The sequence below is a fragment of the Pelophylax lessonae genome (assembly GCF_965119305.1).
Source record: "Pelophylax lessonae genome assembly, chromosome: 12".
NCBI classification, from domain to species: domain Eukaryota; kingdom Metazoa; phylum Chordata; class Amphibia; order Anura; family Ranidae; genus Pelophylax; species Pelophylax lessonae.
The window spans coordinates 173324936-173341722 of NC_138779.1; the positions used below are offsets into that span (position 1 = coordinate 173324936).

The window sequence follows — 16787 nt, forward strand, 5'->3', positions numbered from 1 at the left end:
GCTGTCGAAAGCACCATACTAACGATCTGAAAATCGGCAGATCATTCGTGGGAAGAAATTGAACTTCCGATTTTCTTATCGTGTGTAAGAAAACCAAAACAAAATAAGAGTTTTGCCTTTAGTTGTACATTAATCCAGCACTATCCTGAGAGGTAGCAAGTGCCCACTTCTCCAGCACATTCCCTCCCTGGCATCATCCTTCATCTTCTTATCCTGGCGAATTACAGCCATGATGAGCCATATTCTGTTATCACACAGAGAATGTATCCCCAGCACAATATCTCTGTTCCCTACAATGCTGCAGCTCCTTCGCCATCAGCTGAAACTCCCTATGGTGTGCAGTCTTATTGAATATCAGCACCACGTTTCTATCTCACTCTGCTCAGCACTCTATCACTCCCCCCGCCTATTCCTGACTGTACCACGTGACCCGCTCCTAGCACACACAGCATGAGTGACATCATCTACACGCGCCGGAAGAATCCCTCTTCCGAGTAATGGGGTTCAATGGCGTCTCGTTGTCATGGCGACAAGGACCATTGGGGGCGGGGATTCGTGCAGGAAGACGTAGGTTTGGCGGGAGAGTGGAAGCATATTACAGAGACGGGAAGTAAGTGGAGTATCTGTGTGCTGTATACAGAGGTGGGGATGCTTGGTGTCTGTCAGGGGTGTATGAGAAGCGGGACACATCATGGGTGGAGGGAATGCTAGCAGTGCTGTAGAAGGGTGTTTGCTGGCTTTGTAGTTTTCCAGTCCCAGTAATGGAGAGTGTTCAATCACATGTGTAAAATCAGCTCTATGGGGGTGATGGTACTTCGCATGTGAGGAATCTAAATGTGTCACACCAGGAATATTGAATATGGAGTGGTTGGGAAGGCAAGGACTTTAATGGCACAAAAGTATTAAACACAATTTTATTTGTAGATTCTTAAAAAAGAGGGTTTTACAGTAAAATGTAAACATTTAGCCTCAAACAAGGCATAGATAAATCACTATACCAGTGGAGCTGATTGATAATTAGTACAGAATAACAGACTTTACAAAACTCTTAAAGTGGAGTTCCACCCTAAAATGATACTTACCTCCATCTTCTCGCTCCGGATCACCTGAAAAACAAATGGATAATCGCATTTTTTTTTTTTTTTACTTACCTCGTAGAGAAGTAAATATACTTACCTTACTTCTTTCTTCCTCCCCTCGGCGGCCGCGGCGAGTCGTCACTTCCTGGCTTTGCAATGATTCCTGGGAGCTGAACGTCATCGCTCCCAGGAATCAATGCGCCTGCACCGGCCCCGACGTCAGTTCCGGGGCGCGTGTCATTCCCTTCTAAACAGCTTCTGGGCATGCCGCGCGCGCGCCGGAAGTGACGGCGGGGCCGGTGCAGTGCATCATGGGACCGAAGAAGACGGAAGAGGACACAGAAGAGGACGCTGGCTTCAAGCTGCCCACACCTGAGATGGCAGCGCTGGACAATACTTTTTCAAGGTAAGTATTTGTCCTAAAAGGTAAGTGCAACCCGGGACAGATCAGAGGCTATCAATTGTGGAATGTACTAGCGGGGTATTTTTATTAAAAAAAAGTATTCCAGGGTGGAACTCCGCTTTAACCACTTAAGCCCTGGAGGATTTGGCTGCTAAACGACCAGGGGGTATTTTGCGATTCGGCACTGCGTGACTTTAACGGACAATTGCGCGGTCGTGCGACGCTGTACCTAAACAAATTTGGCGTCCTTTTTTTCCCACAAACAGAGCTTTCTTTTGGCGGTATTTGATCACCTGTGCGATTTTTTTTTTTTTTTTTTTTTGATCACGCGCTATAAACAAAAAAAGAGCGTAAATTTTGCAAAAATAGCAATATTTTTCCCTTTTTTTTATATGAAATTCCCCCCAAAAAAAATGTAAAAATCAAAATTTTTTAACATTTTCGGCCAATTTGTTTTATGCTACCTAAGTTTGGTAAAAAAAATCGCAAAAAGCGTATTTTGATTGGTTTGCGCAAAAGTTATTGCGTTTACTAACAAAGGGAAAGATTTTTGTTGTTTTTTTTTTAACGCGTAATGGCGGCGATCTGCGATTTTTTTTTTTTTTTTTTTTTTTTTTTTTTGCGGTACTGCGACATTGCGGCGGACAGATCGGACCCTTGACTGACATTTTTGACACTTTTGGGGTTACCAGTGACATTTCTACAGTAATCAGTGCTATACATATGCACTCTTACTGTAAAAATACACTGGTAGTGAAGGGGTTAACTTTATTTAAGAGGGAGGGGCTGTGTGTGTCCCTAGGGGCGTGATTCTTACTGTGATTGGCTGTGGCTTCAGCTGTATGCAGAGTGATCAACGGATCTACATAGTAGATCCATATGATCATCTCTCATACAGAGAGGAGAATGACAGGTGGCTTGTTTACACAAGCTGCCTGACTTTCTCCCTCTCCCCCGCCGATCGCAGAGTGGCCGGCGGACATCGGGTCCGCCGGTCACACGCGCGGGGGGGTCCGTGACCACGCGGGAGCGGGAGCACGCCTCCGGGGGCGCGCGCTCGCTCCCTAGACCCTCACAAGCTAGTGACGTAGCCCTACGTCACTTTGCCTGTGAGGGGCTGACCGCCGACGTAGATAGTCGTGCGGCGGTCGGCAAGTGGTTAATAACCAAGTGTGGGTGGATACATCACATCAAAGAGATCTGGTGAAGGGTGACAGAGGATGAGACTGCCGTCCATCAAGATCGGTTGATGCTGTATTCAAGTATTCACATCGCTCGACATGTTTCGCTGCAAATAGCTTAGTCTGGAACTTATAATAGGATATTCTGTATAGTACTGTAGAGAAAAATGCGGCAATAGCGCAGGGTAGAACTAACGAGGAGGGTGACGTAAGCCAATACAGGAACAGGTAAAGTATGCATCAGTATAATACCTTCTCCACATGGAAGAGTGCATCTAGGGGTTAATAGATGCTTAACTGTCATCAGCCAGCAATGAGAAAATAAGTAAAGGGAGCTAGCACAAGCTAGAGATCCAATTAGATGGTAAAAACGTGCATAGGCTCCTGCAGGCGATCGAACGACCCTCCCCTGGTGGCGGTTCCCCATGTATGATTGTGTATATATACACACACACGCATTATGTGGCTATTTAGTATGACTGGGCTGTGAGTGTGGCATCAGGCGCTGATTCTTAAGTAGTGGGTTCAAGACAACGTTGTCTTTTTTACTGGTTATTGTGGACGGTTCCTTTTGATATTTTTTTAGAACATTTTTTTGTATTTTCAACAATAAATGTTTCTAATTTTGCTATTTTTTACTTTAACTCTTGTTTTTCTAACTACACCCCGGTGGGTTATATCTTTAGGTCCTTTAGGCGGTCCTCCTTGCCTGCCTGCTTTTTCTTTATGCTTGTTATTTTGGCCTTTGAGCCCCACTGGTTATTGATGCAGTGAGTGGGTAAGTTATAAAGGGTATCTATATTTTGGATACCGTATACTTTCTCAGTTCCCGTTTTCTTTTGTTTTCCCCAAACTGGCTGCTTAAGCATCAAGAACCTGATTTGGTTTTGTTGGTGGCTCTTCTGTTTTTTTTTTTGGACATGAGCTGTGATGGGAAGATACAAGAACTTGTGTCTGCTGTGGCATTACTTTGATACTCTATAGAGTTTGGCCAAATTTAAGGGCTCTTTCACACGGAGCGGACCGTATTGCGATCCGCTCCGGCCCTTTTTTTTTTTTTTCACGGAGCGGATGACACTTGTCATCCGCTTCGTATGTCCGCATATCATCCCATCCGTTTGCAGATGATATACGGACATAATGTATGTCTATGGGCATTGCGGATGTCAGCGGATGACACCGCTGACATCCGATTTTGCATCCGTTCCGTTTTTTAAACTGAACAAAAATAGGGTTCAGTTCCAAAAAAACGGAACAGAACTGAAAGGACGAAAATCGGATGTCAGCCGATGGTCATCCGCTGACATCCGCAATGCCATTGACATTCATTATGTCCGTATATCATCCGCAGACAAATAGGATGATATACGGACATGCGCAACGCCCTTGTGAAAGGGCCCTAAGTTTCATGGCTTGGGCTGTAGCTACAACCACACTAGCCAGAATGGTAAAACAATATTTTACAGTGCAGACTAGTGCAATGCAGTGACTGTTTCAGTGCATCTCACTGCCTGCTGTTTTTTATTTTTATTTTTTTTTTAGCTTTATTTATGTCACTGAACGGTACCATGGTGTGTTGTGCTTCTGTGTTGTTATATGTGGTGCCATCCAGTGAGCTGTTGAAAAAATGGCTGTAAAGTAGCTTAGGCTGATGGAAAGCTTCAGATCTGGGTAAACAACCGTACCTGATGTGAAATATTTTGCTTTTTACTTTGATAAGACTGTGTTTTACTTAATGTGTTCTGTTCACAGACCTTGAGAATGGATTTCAAGCGTAAAAAAGGGATTTCTGCTAGAGGTTTCCCAGCTTCCCAGGCCAAAAAGAAAAAATCAGACTGGGATGATGGCCCTTCGCAGTTTGAAGAGGAACTGGCATTCCTGGATGAAGTTGAAGCAGATATGGCCTTTGAAATGAATGAAGCACATTCTGATGCAGATGTGTTGCCTGTCGGTAGGTAAAATCTTACCAACAGTGGGGTTGTATCACAAAAACTGAAAACATAGTGGAGCCAGATGCCTTGCTGTGTTTGAAAGCTGAAATATATCCTAATATGAGAATGATGTTCCACTTTACCTAAAGTCTTTGGTTAAAGGATGAGTACATCTTTCATAACATGTTACACCCTATTCAGGGTGTAACATGTGAAATATTATGAAAGGACCTCCCCTCCATTGATTTCTATCAGGGGATCTTCCCCCCCTGGCTAGCTGTCGCAATTTTAAAAAACTCAGCCGGGTGAGTTCTGTAAATGAAAAACTACAAGTCTAGCTTGTAGTTCTCAATGAACTACCACAGCGATGTGAGCGCTATGGTAGTTCCTTGATTCCTCCTGTATGAAGTACGAGCAAGCAGATACACTAACAGATGATCTGCAATCTGCTGATCGCTGATGCAATGCTTTACAGGATGCCAAAATAAAAATGCACTTTTTTTTACCTGCAAAAAAAAATGTGCATTTATTATTTTTTGGCAAAAGGTGAACTTTTCATGTAAAGGCTATGTCAGCTCATCACTGATTACTAGGAATGAGGTTCAGGTTCGCTGCTACAACAATAGGTTTATGGCAAATCCTTAGGATTCATGAATTGCTAACTTTTGGCTGAAATGTTTGTAGGTTTGCCACCAGAAATAAGGTACAGCCTATATTGAAATGCGTAGCCTTTGCTCCTGGTCTGCTGCATTACAAGAGCCAATAGCTATTCAAGCAATGGATTACCCAGCCCCTATTTCTTTAGCCAGATGATCTCTTATGCCTCGTACACATGCATCGATAGTTGGCCGCGAATTTTCGGCCAACGTCCGATCGGGCCGATTTTCAGCTTGTTAGTATGATGCTTTCGACAACCGACTTCGACTTTTCGGCTGAAAAAAATCTGGTGTGCAGGCTATAAAATATTTGTTGGCCGTCAACATAACGGCCGATTTTCCGTCAGTCAGTACAGATTTCGGCAGACAAAAATCAGATGAGGAAGACTGGGCATGCTCAGAGAAGAAAAAACACACGGAAAGTAAACCAGCACATGACATCACTTCTGTAGTTGGTTTTTGTTGGCCGAGAAAATTAGTGCGCAGTCTAGAGCACATTTCAACCAACACAACAACACTGGACCGATCGGTCGGCCGATAATCGTTGCGTGTGTACGAGGCATTAGCAGCCATATTGTCAGTGTGTTGGAGTGGTTAGGAAAAGCTGACAATTTTGTGTAGAGACAGTGCCCAGCCTGCAGTTACTCATTGGAATGGTATATCAGTAACTGATTGGAGCCTGCCTGTTCCCTGTGCCCAATACATAGGACATGCAGTCTGCTTTTTTGACAGATATATACAGGTGCATCTCAAAAAATGAGAATATCTTTCAAAAGTTCATTTATTTCAGTAATTTCATTCAATTCAAACAGTGAAACTCCAATATTTTTATATAGATGCGTTACACACAGAGTGATATATTTCAAGCATTTCTTTCTTTTTATTTTGATAACTATGGCTTACAGCTAGTGAAAACCCAAAATTCAGTATCAGAAATTTAGAATATTACATAAGACCAATAAAAAAAAAAAACACCTTTTTAATACAGAAATTTTGGCTTACTGAAAAGTATGTCCATGTACATTTTTGTAATGGAGGTTTTTTTACAGCTCGGTGACAACGTTATATCATGCACCTCATCCCTGGAATATTGTTCTGTATACATATGTCCATGTACAGTATAGTGTGCACTCAATACTTGGATGGGGCTTCTTTTGCATGAATTACTGCATCAATGCAGCGTGGTATGGAGGCGATCAGCCTGTGGCACCGCTGAGGTGTTATGGAAGCCCAGGTTGCTTTGATAGCGGCCTTCAGCTCATCTGCATTGTTTGATCTGGTGTCTCTCATTTTCCTCTTGACAATTCCCCACAGATTCTCTATGGGGTTTAGGTCAGGCGAGTTTGCTGGCCAATCAAGCACAGTGATACCATGATCATTAAATCAGGTATTGGTACTTTTGGCAGTGTGGACAGATGCAAAGTCCTGCCAGAAAATGAAATCAGCATCTCCATAAATCTTGTCAGCAAAGGGAAGCATGAAGTGCTCTAGAATTTCTGGGTAGAGGGCTGCGCTGACTTTGGACTTGATAAAATACATTGAACCAACACCAGATGACTTGGCTCCATAAATCATCACGGACTGTGGAAAATTTTGCATTTAATGTGGAAATCAAGCTCCCAGGGTGGAGGAAGAGTGAAGAGGCACAGAATTCAAGTTGCATGAGGTCCACTGTTAAGTTTCTACAGTCAGGGATGATTTGGGGAGCCGTGTCATCTGTTGCTGTTGGTCCACTATATTTTATCAAGTGCAAAGTCAGCGCAGCCCTCTGCCTGGAAATTCAGGAGCACTTCATGCTTCCCTCTGCTGGCCAGCTTTATAGAGATGCTGATTTCATTTTCCGGCAGCACCTGCATCTGCCCATACTGCCAAAAGTGCCAATACTTGATTTAATGATCATGATATCACTGTGCTTGATTGGCCAGCAAACTCGTCTGACCTAAGTCCCATAGAGAATCTGTGGGGAATTATCAAGAGGAAGATGAGACACCAGACCAAACAATGCAGACAAGCTGAAGGCCGCTATCAAAGCAACCTGGGCTTCCAGAACACCTCAGCAGTGCCACAGGCTGATCACCTCCATGCCATGCCGCATTGATGCAGTAATTCTTGCAAAAGGAGCCCCAACTAAGTATTGCGTACATAGTATACTGTACATGGACATGCTTTTCAGTAAGCCAACATTTCTGTATTAAAAATCCTTTTTCTCTATCGTTCATCGACGGAAGCAGTCTCTGTTCTTCATAACAGTAGGGTTATACTGCCCCCTACAGGAGTAGGACACTAGGCAGAAAAAAAGTTCTGGCTATGCCTATGGGCAGTCCCAGGAGGTATACTCCCCCTCTCTGCTATAAGGTGTCAGTTTTAATCTGCCTAGTCAGGAGTAAGGACGTAGTTCCTTTCTGGGATCTGTGGTCCTGCCAAAAAGTTTTTCTTTAGTTATGTTTTTTCTCCGGATTTTTTTCCTGTGAGATCTACAAGCAACTAAGCCGGATCTGGGCGATGGGCTGGATATATAGATCCAGTGGTCACCCCAACCGGTCCGCAAATGCACGCAGACCCCAGCTCCATGCTAGGTCGGCTCCGGAAGGGTACTGGCCCTGCGAGTTAAACGTCTCGCCAGGTCGCACACGACTGGGTCTAGTCCCAAGTCGCAGCGTTCCTATTGGCAGACAGCCCTCCCACTTCGGCGGAGAGGGGTTCTGTCAGGAGATGGCGCCCGCCTGTTCCAGGTATGGTGAATAATCTTTCCCCCTGGCGGGTTTTGGGTGGACGCGGCCCCTTCCTAGGACGGTCAGACCCCCGGGATTCCCCTCTGTCCTGTCACGCACCCTCCTCCCCTCACCTACTGAGGATATGGGGCGCTTGCAGCTAACCCTGGGGGCTGGGGCTGGGCATCATATCGATGATGGGGGGGGGGGGGTGCACCACCGGCGACCGGACGATCGATCGTGCAGGGGGGACTCACCTGTCACTACCAGGGGCCCCCATCCTGTCAATCCCGTCCCGGAGGCTGGGGGGGTCCCCTTGGAGGCTCCCAGAAGCTCCGCAGGCCGTGCAGGGCCACCATTTTCATGTAGGCCGCTATGTTTCTGTGAGCCCAGCGGCCATTTTGCGGTGGATCCCCATTAAAAATCAATGGCGGACATGTTTTTGGAGTCCCTAGAGGCGTTTTTTTTTGGCGGTGGAGGCAGCCTTTAAGGGGCTAAGTACCAAAAAATGCCCCCCGCCTAAACTGATGGTCCAGATTCTGAATCTGATTCAGCCACCGCAGACGCAGGTCTCCCTGCCGGGTCTACTGCCTCGTGCCCTGTCTCCTCTCATAGTGAGGATAACACCTCTCCCTCTGCCACCGCGCAAGAAAAGGCGCTGGTGGTCATACTGCTTGTATCTGTGCGTGAGACCCTAAAAATAGAGGATGCGACTGAGGCACGGGTTACATTTGGCACTCACAAGCCATCCAGAGCGGCAACGTATCTTCATATCTCCGCATATTTTGGCAACATGGTCAAAAAAAGAGTGGGACCGCCCAAAGCGCACCCCCTGGGGTGCCTAAGCGGATTGCTAGGCGCTTCCCCTTTGAGGAGTCCCTTATAAAGAAGTGGACTACAGTGGACCCTCCGGTCTCCAGACTGGATAAAGCTACCATGATTCCAGTGGGGGATTCACCGTCCTTTAATGATCCGGTGGATAGAAAGGCGGAGTCTGTGGCCCGCAATATGTGCTCCCTGGCGGGGTCTGCACTCAGACCGGTGTTTACTATTGCCCTTGTGTCACAAACCTTGACCGAATGGGCTAAGTTACTACGCCGTGACCTGGAGGGGGAAGATCCCCCCCCCCCCCCCCGCCTTTATGATGCTGGTGGACCAGTTGATTCAGGGGCTTAAATTTCTTTGTGATGCCTTGCTGGGTGTGGCTCCACTATTGGTGCGACTGTCTGTGTCGGCAGTGGTTGTTCGAGGTATACTTTGGCTAAAATGTTGGTCTGCAGACCTCCAAGAAGGCCTTTTATCTGATCTACTTTTTCAAGGGGATGCCTGTTTGGGGCTACCGTTGATGACATTATAAAAGGTCTTACAGGGGGTAAGAGTACTTTTCTCCCACAGGCTAACAAAGTTAAGGATCCTCGTTGTAGACGGAGTCCCTCCTTTTCAGCACAAACATTTTTTTTTTTTTGTCCCTCAGGGTCAAGTGATAAGGGATCAAAGGCCTTCAAGGCCCCCTCGGGTGGCTCCAAGCGACCCTGGTCTGGCAAACAGAAATTGGTTTTCTCCAGACCTGCGGATAAGACCCCTTCGGCCTGAAGGTGCACCCTTGCCCGTATCTGGGGTGGGGGGACATCTTTATTTATTTTATTATTTATTTCAGGTTCTTATATAGCGCTGTCAATTTACGCAATCTAAGGTCCCTAACTCGCATACATACTTGCTAGGGCCAGTTTTTTTATACAGGATCCAATTAACCTACCAGCATGTCTTTGGAGTGTGGGAGGAAACCGAAGTACCCGGAGGAAACCCACGCTGGCACAGGGAGAACATGCAAACTCCAGGCAGGAAGTGTCATGGTTGGGACTCGAACCAGTGACCCTCTTGCTGCTAGGTGAAAGTGCTAACCACAACACCACTGTGCCGCCCGACTTCTTTGCCGGTTCCCGGACCTGTGGCTATCCCGGATACAAGACAAGTGGGTACACGAGGTCATACGGTCGGGTTACAAGATTGAGTTTCCTTCCGTCTCTCCGGTAAGGTTCTTCCCTTTCAATGCTTTCAGGCTCCCTTTGGGGCGGTGCAGGACCTTTTACAACCAGGAGTAATAGTTCTGAATTCGGAGCGTTTTTAGTGCTTTTACTCAAACCTGTTTTCGGTCCCCAAGAAGGAAGGCAAGGTGCGTTCAATTTTGGATTTAAAAGCACTGAATTGCTTTGTGCGAATTCAAAAATTCAAGATGGAATCCGTTCGCACAGTGGTGGCTTCCCTACATTAGGGGGATTTGCTGGCCTCCATAGACATCAAAGATGCCTACCTTTACATCCCAATATGTGCAGGACATCAACGGTTTCTTTGTTTTGCCATGGGAGAGGATCACTATCAGTTTGTGGCGTTACCCTTTGGTCTCGCCTCTGCTCCTCGGGTCTTCACAAAGGTCTTGGCTCTGGTCCTGGCAGTGTTACCCCATCGGGCGGTATCGGTCCTGGGTTACCTGGACAATCTGCTTCTCTGTGCGGAGTCTTCAACGGCGCTGGTGACAAACTTTGAGGTTACCATGAGAACTTCCATGAGACTGGAATATCTGGACCTGACTTTGCACTCGTCCTCAGCCAGGGTGTTTCTTCCTCCGGACAAACTCCAAAAACTCCAGACTGCGATTCGGCTATTGCTGTCCAGCAAATGGTTGTCCCTTCTGACTTGTATGAGAATTCTGGGACTGATGGTGTCGTCCTGCATGGCAGTCTCTTTCGCTCAGTTCCACACGAGAATCCTCCAGAAGGAAATCCTTCTCAAATGGAACAAAGTTCCAAATTCCCCCGACAACCAGGTCCAGCTGAGCCAGGTGACCAGGGGGGCCCTGATATGGTGGCTTCAGTTCCTGACGCTCAAACAAGGAAAATCCTTCCTCCCCTTATATTGGACAATTGTTACCGCAGATGCTAGTCTGTCCGGGTGGGGAGGATTTTACGGTAAGACAAAAATCCAATTTTTTTATATTGGTCTTCTATTATCTAATTTTGGGTTTTCACTAGCTGTAAGCCATAATCCCCAAAATTAAAGGAAAGTAATGCTTGAAATGTATCACTCTGTGTGTAACGCATCTATGTAAATTATGAGTTTCACTTTTTTAATGATATTTTAATTTTATGAGAGGCACCTCTATGTTTTATAGGGTGAGATTACTGGTTCTTTATATGTCTTTATAATAGGGTGAATAATCGCCATAGGACAGGAAGTGTGTTACTGCCTGGCAAAAAGCCTGAAAAAGAAAACTAATGCAGCCACTGCATTAAGGACTGATAAGCCTTAAAGCGTAGTTTCACCCAAAAGTGGAACTTCTGCTTTAGGGCTACCTCCCCGACTCCTGTTTGTAAAACCCAAGCTTTTGGGGAGGAAGGGTGGGAGAAGGTATCCGTTTCTGACAAGTACCTGCTCCCATTTCCGACTTCGTCACCTTAGGCGATCGGAAGCAGAAGTTCTTCCCAAAGTCTTCTAGGACACATAATGGGTCCTAGAAGACTTCAGGACCAGTCACAGAGTGCAGCAACGCTTGTGCATGGGCAGTGAGCACCTGGCTGTGAAGCTGCAAGCTGTCACAGCTGGGTGCCAAAAGTATAGATGCCGGCGCTGCTGAGGAAGGACACGGAGCGAACACGGCTGGGGTGAGTACCCCAGTGGACCATGGAACAAGCGAGTGGCTGTTTATAAAAAGTCAGCTGCTGACTTTTAATAATCAAAAAAATGACTGGAAATCCGCTTTAACATGTTGAACATTTGTGGGTTTTTTTACTCTTTAAGCTTTGTTAAAACTTACCATAAGAAAAATTTATTCAAAAGCAGCATGATTAAACTATAGTATAAATCCAGTGTTAAAAGTATGAGTAAAGGCAAACTTTTTTTGGATTTGAGTGGAAAGGGATTAGAACACCCCTACATGACAAAAGGTGTATTTTTGCCTTCAGTTCAACTTTAATGTGATAAGTGCAATGTAATGTTTTAATTTATATTATGAAATATAACTTTGTTTTACACTTTAATCACTTCAGTGAAACTGTCAGACAAGATTTCACCAAAGTGGCTCCGGCCTCCTCTTCCCCATATTGATCCTCTTAAGGATTCCGTGTGCTTTCATCAGATTGAACTGGACCATTATGTGGGTAAGTTACAGATAAGTATATTTCTCTTTTAAATTCATGTTGGTAGTAACAATTTATGGCCAAGATGCTGGTTAAAGGGGATCTGGTCATAAAAGATAAAAGTAGGCTGTCTTGCTGATCTGATAGAGGCTTTCCTGTCTTCCTAATCACTTGAATAATTTCTGAGTTTGGCTGGCATTACACTGTTTAAATTTCATCCAGTTTCTATTAAACCAGCTGGCATTCGCTTAGTGGATGACTTTACTGGCCTCCTCCCATGTGACTTCCATTATTAAAAAATTGAAGAAAGGGGTTGCAAATTGTTGGTTGAACGCAAGCAGCATCCATTCAGATGCAGTCTCTGTTTGGTTATATTTATAGTTGATGAGCCTGTCCAGGGGGGCATTGCCAGGGGACGTCATGTCTGGTAGGGACTTGCACTTCCGCTGGTGCCATGGCTTCCGGGTTCCGGCCGCGGTCTATGGGAGAGAGCCAGGCACTGGCTGGTGTGACCCTGTATTGCTGGAGGGGTCAGCGAGCGGCTTAGAAAGGCAGGACCACCATGATCCTCAGTGGGAGATGTCTGAGACAGAGGTGGCCCACACTGCCCCTGGCAATGCCTACACCAGTCACTCAAAGGTAAGCAGAACCCTGGGGTGTGTGTTTCCTTTTCTGTATTACCCAATGAGTCCCGGGTGTGGACTCTTCTTGATGGTTGGGAGAGGTGGTACTGGGACCCTGGTGGTGGTTGGTCCTAGGGGCACCCCTGGTGACCGCGTAGGAGCAGGCCAGGGGACAGGCATTCATGGCCCTATCGAGGGAACAATCCTCAGTGCAGTGACCTGGCGGCATCAGTGAAGAATGGGCATTGTATGGTGTGTCTGTAATCCCATCTGAGGCTGTCCGATTACTTGAGGTCAGAAGTTCTGGTCTGCAGACATGTTGATTGGGTGCCCATACTAAGTTTGGCATCAGTATGGTGCCTCTAGGAGATCCTAGGGTCCTAAGTTTGTCCTAAGGAGGGATAAACTGACCCAGGTTGGAAATGGAGCAGGTCAAAACCCCTGTACTGATCAGCCATACATAGAGCAGCCTGAACCATACAGTAAGACACCGGTTTTAGAAAGAAAAAAATGCATTCTAACATTTTTCAGTTGTTTTAAACACTGTTTTCTGGTTTTCCGATCCCACAGCCCCAGGCTACCCCCCCCCCCCCGCCAGCACAGCAGAATGTTGCAACAGCTCCCCGGGCATGGGGGGGGGGGGCTAGAGGAAGCTAAGGAGGCGGCAGTTAGCATTTCTTTAGGCTCCCAGGTGGAGTCGGAGGGAGAGGGGTTGGACGGCGAGTCCTCTAGACCCTCTCGCTTCAAGCTTTCCCTGGAGGAGGTAGAGGATCTCTGGGGAGCCATCCATACCACCCTGGGAATCCATGACCAGATGTATCAGAGCCTGGGGGAACGGAAGAAAAGGGTGTTTCTTTATCGTACATCATGGGACACAGAGCCCTAAATCATAACATATGGGTTATATAGCCACCTTCAGGTGAAGGAAGAACACTGGTAACCAATCAGAGATGTCCCCCTATATAACCCCTCCCAAACAGGTAGTGCCTTTGATTTTTCTCCAGTGTCTAAAGGTGATGGTGACTGTGGAGAGTCGCTCCACATATTTTTTATGTTTTAAAGAAGAAGAAAGAAGATTATGCTACAGACCCCGATCAAAAATCACTGAATCTAAGGGGTTAGCTATCAGATCCATCCTAAACAGTCAATAGACTAAAAAGATGGTACCTGAGCCTCAGGAAGCAGATATGAGGTTTCGCCTGTAATGCTGTCCTTTTTTAGGCGCTGGACCCTGGGATCCAGACCCTTGGAATATCAAACCCCAAAGGCGCTCCGTGCAGGGTGCTTTATAGGTCCAAGGCCATGGCCCCTCTAAAACAAGGGGACCCAGTCCTTGAAGGACTCCAAGACAAAGCTCGTCGTGATGGGTGAAGATTGGATTCCTGCTTCACACAGAATCCTGCAGCAGGACTAGTGAGTCCAATTTAAAATATTTTCACATACAGCAAACCTTGAAGGTAAAAATTGCTGGCATAATTGCAGATTGTAAATATTTTTTGCACTATTCCCTTAAAACAAAAAGTGAAACCCCCCCCTCCCCCTCCTGAGGGAAACGGGACTTTAAAGGCCAAAGGAACACCACAAATTATGTAAAAAGTATAAATTTAATATTGAAGGTTAAAAATCACAGCAATACATGTGTGTGTGTATACATAGAAAAAACAGTATATGGTAAATATAAAAATGGAAAAGAATATAAAATGATATCCTGATCACAAAAGTCTGGTGATAAAGCACTGGTTTCAGGAAAGTACCCTTCCTCAGGGTGTGGATATAGAAATCGTAAGCATAAATCGCTTTTCTGTAATAAAGGTTATAAGAGTAGTAGCATATACAAAAAGGCAATATATACAATCATTTTTTGTGTGTTTACAAATTGCCACAAAGTCATATATGACAAATTATGTCAGCTGTAATTTGTGAGCACATATCGTGGGTTAATCCGCTAACCACATAGAGATGGAGTGTAGTTCCAGGAAATAAGCAAGAAGAAAAGACCAGGAAGAAACATCAACAGATGGGCGACCCACAGGGGTGGTCCTCTCCTTTGAGCGCCTGGTCATCCATGCCTGCTATCTGCTTCAGAGGCCGTGGCGCGCATGACCCCGCCCCCCATCTCTTAGGGGCGGCGCCGTGCGCTCCACGGCCTACAGGTCCTAATGGCCGCCATTTTATGTATGCAAATCCTAATGGGAACCCATTGAGGTTTAATGTTGATGCACTTGGGGGGCTAAGAATATGCATGCATCATACATACTAGGTGGAGAACTGGGGGAATCCATAGCGGAGAAGGATCTGGGTGTTCTGGTAGATCATAAGCTTAATAATAGCATGCAATGCCAAGCTGCTGTTTCCAAAGCAAGCAAAGTCCAGAGGCATGGACTCCAGAGAGAGAGAGAGAAAGATAATTTTGCCCCTGTACAGATCATTAGTAAGACCTCATCTGGAATATGCAGTTCAGTTTTGGGCACCAGTTCTTGAAAAGGATATCGGGGAACTGGAGAAAGTGCAAAGAAGGGCAACCAAACTGATAAGAGGCATGGAGGACCTCAGCTATGAGAAAAGATTAGATGAACTGAATTTATTCTCTCTTGAGAAGAGGAGATTAAGGGGGGATATGATCAACATATATAAATACATAAGGGGTTCATATAGTGAACTTGGTGTTTATTTAAATCCTTTTTATTACGTTTTTTTACAATACAAATCAAAATTCACAATCAAAAAGAAAAAAAAAAAAGAAAAGAAGAGGGAAAGAGGGAAAAAAAAAAAAGGAAAAGGAGCATCCATCTACAATTCCTTCAATACAAAGATATATACATAAAACATGAGCAAGAAATAATTTGCACCATTAGTGTTCATAATCACTCAGAGCAATTGGAATACACAATTTCCTCCTTGGAATTTTAAATCCTTGCTAGTCAATCCTTTAATAACCAATCTAGATGGTCCATAATTCCCAATTTTTTAAGAACATCGGCATTGTGTTAAAACGCAACGCCAATGCCTTTTCATACTCGTACATTAATCTAACAGATGTTATTTCCTCCGCTAATTTAGGGACTTCAATGTTTTACCACTGTCTAGTTATCGTTAACCTCGCAGCTACCAATATATGGGCTATAATTCAGCGTATCTTTATCGGATATCTATCTATCCCTAGATTTAAAAGGGCTAATGCCGGGTTTGGTTCAATAACTGTGCCTGTTATTTTTGCTATAAAATTGAAAATTTGATTCCAAAAGCTTGTTAGATTTTTACAAGCCCATAATGTGTGGTGTAAATTGCCCGTTTGTCGACACATTCGCCAACACAGTGGCGATTGTGTCGGATGAAATTTCAAGAGTCGATAAGGAGTCCGATACCATCTAGAGAGAATTTTCTTTGTTAATTCCCAATGGTTAACACACCGGGATATCTTATAGGGTATTGGGCCCGTTGCGTATTCATAAACGTTTGACACAGTTCTATCTCCCATTTTAGCATAGGCCTTGTCTTCTGGAATATGGATTTAGAATTTAATGTGGTATAAAATAAATACCTTTCTTCCTTTCGGGAAAGGCGGTATAGTAATCATATAACCGTTGGGGCAATAATAATGTTGGTAATGGGTATTGACTAAGAAATGTAGTTATTCGTATGTAAGAAAAATATTCAGATTTTGGAAGTTTATATATCTGCTGAAGTGTTTCAAATGATTTAGGTCTTATACCTTCTAGCAAATCTTCAATCCAGTATATATTACAATCTCTCCATTTAGAAATATATAGACAGGGTATGAGAATTTCCATTGTTTTTATAGGTATCTTTATTTTTTGATTTACAGAGTCTGATTTATTTTTCGTTAGGAGAATTCTCCATGCTAATGATGTTTTTACTGTAATAGGGATATTTTGAATTGGGACCGGTTTCCAGTAGTCTGCTATCTTATCATCAAGTGTATTAGGTGCTTTGTTTTGGTTAAGGCTTTTTCCACCTGAACCCATCGGGTGTCTATATCATTACAGAACCATGGCTTGAGAGATACCAACTGGGATGCCCAATAATAATCTTCCAAATGAACCATACTT

The 16787-nt window shown here is 44.8% G+C and overlaps 1 protein-coding gene across 1 annotated transcript in view; it reads left to right on the top strand.

The window, feature by feature from the left end:
• Positions 1 to 473: 473 nt before the first annotated feature.
• The window catches only part of POLD1 (DNA polymerase delta 1, catalytic subunit), a 388959-nt gene continuing 372645 nt past the window's right edge, over positions 474 to 16787 (top strand). Inside the window, exons 1-3 of the mRNA XM_082274252.1 lie at positions 474 to 610; positions 4416 to 4614; positions 12005 to 12115. Of these exons, the coding sequence (XP_082130378.1) occupies positions 4425 to 4614; positions 12005 to 12115 (301 nt within the window). The 5' untranslated portion in view covers positions 474 to 610; positions 4416 to 4424. The remainder of the gene's footprint in view (positions 611 to 4415; positions 4615 to 12004; positions 12116 to 16787) is intronic.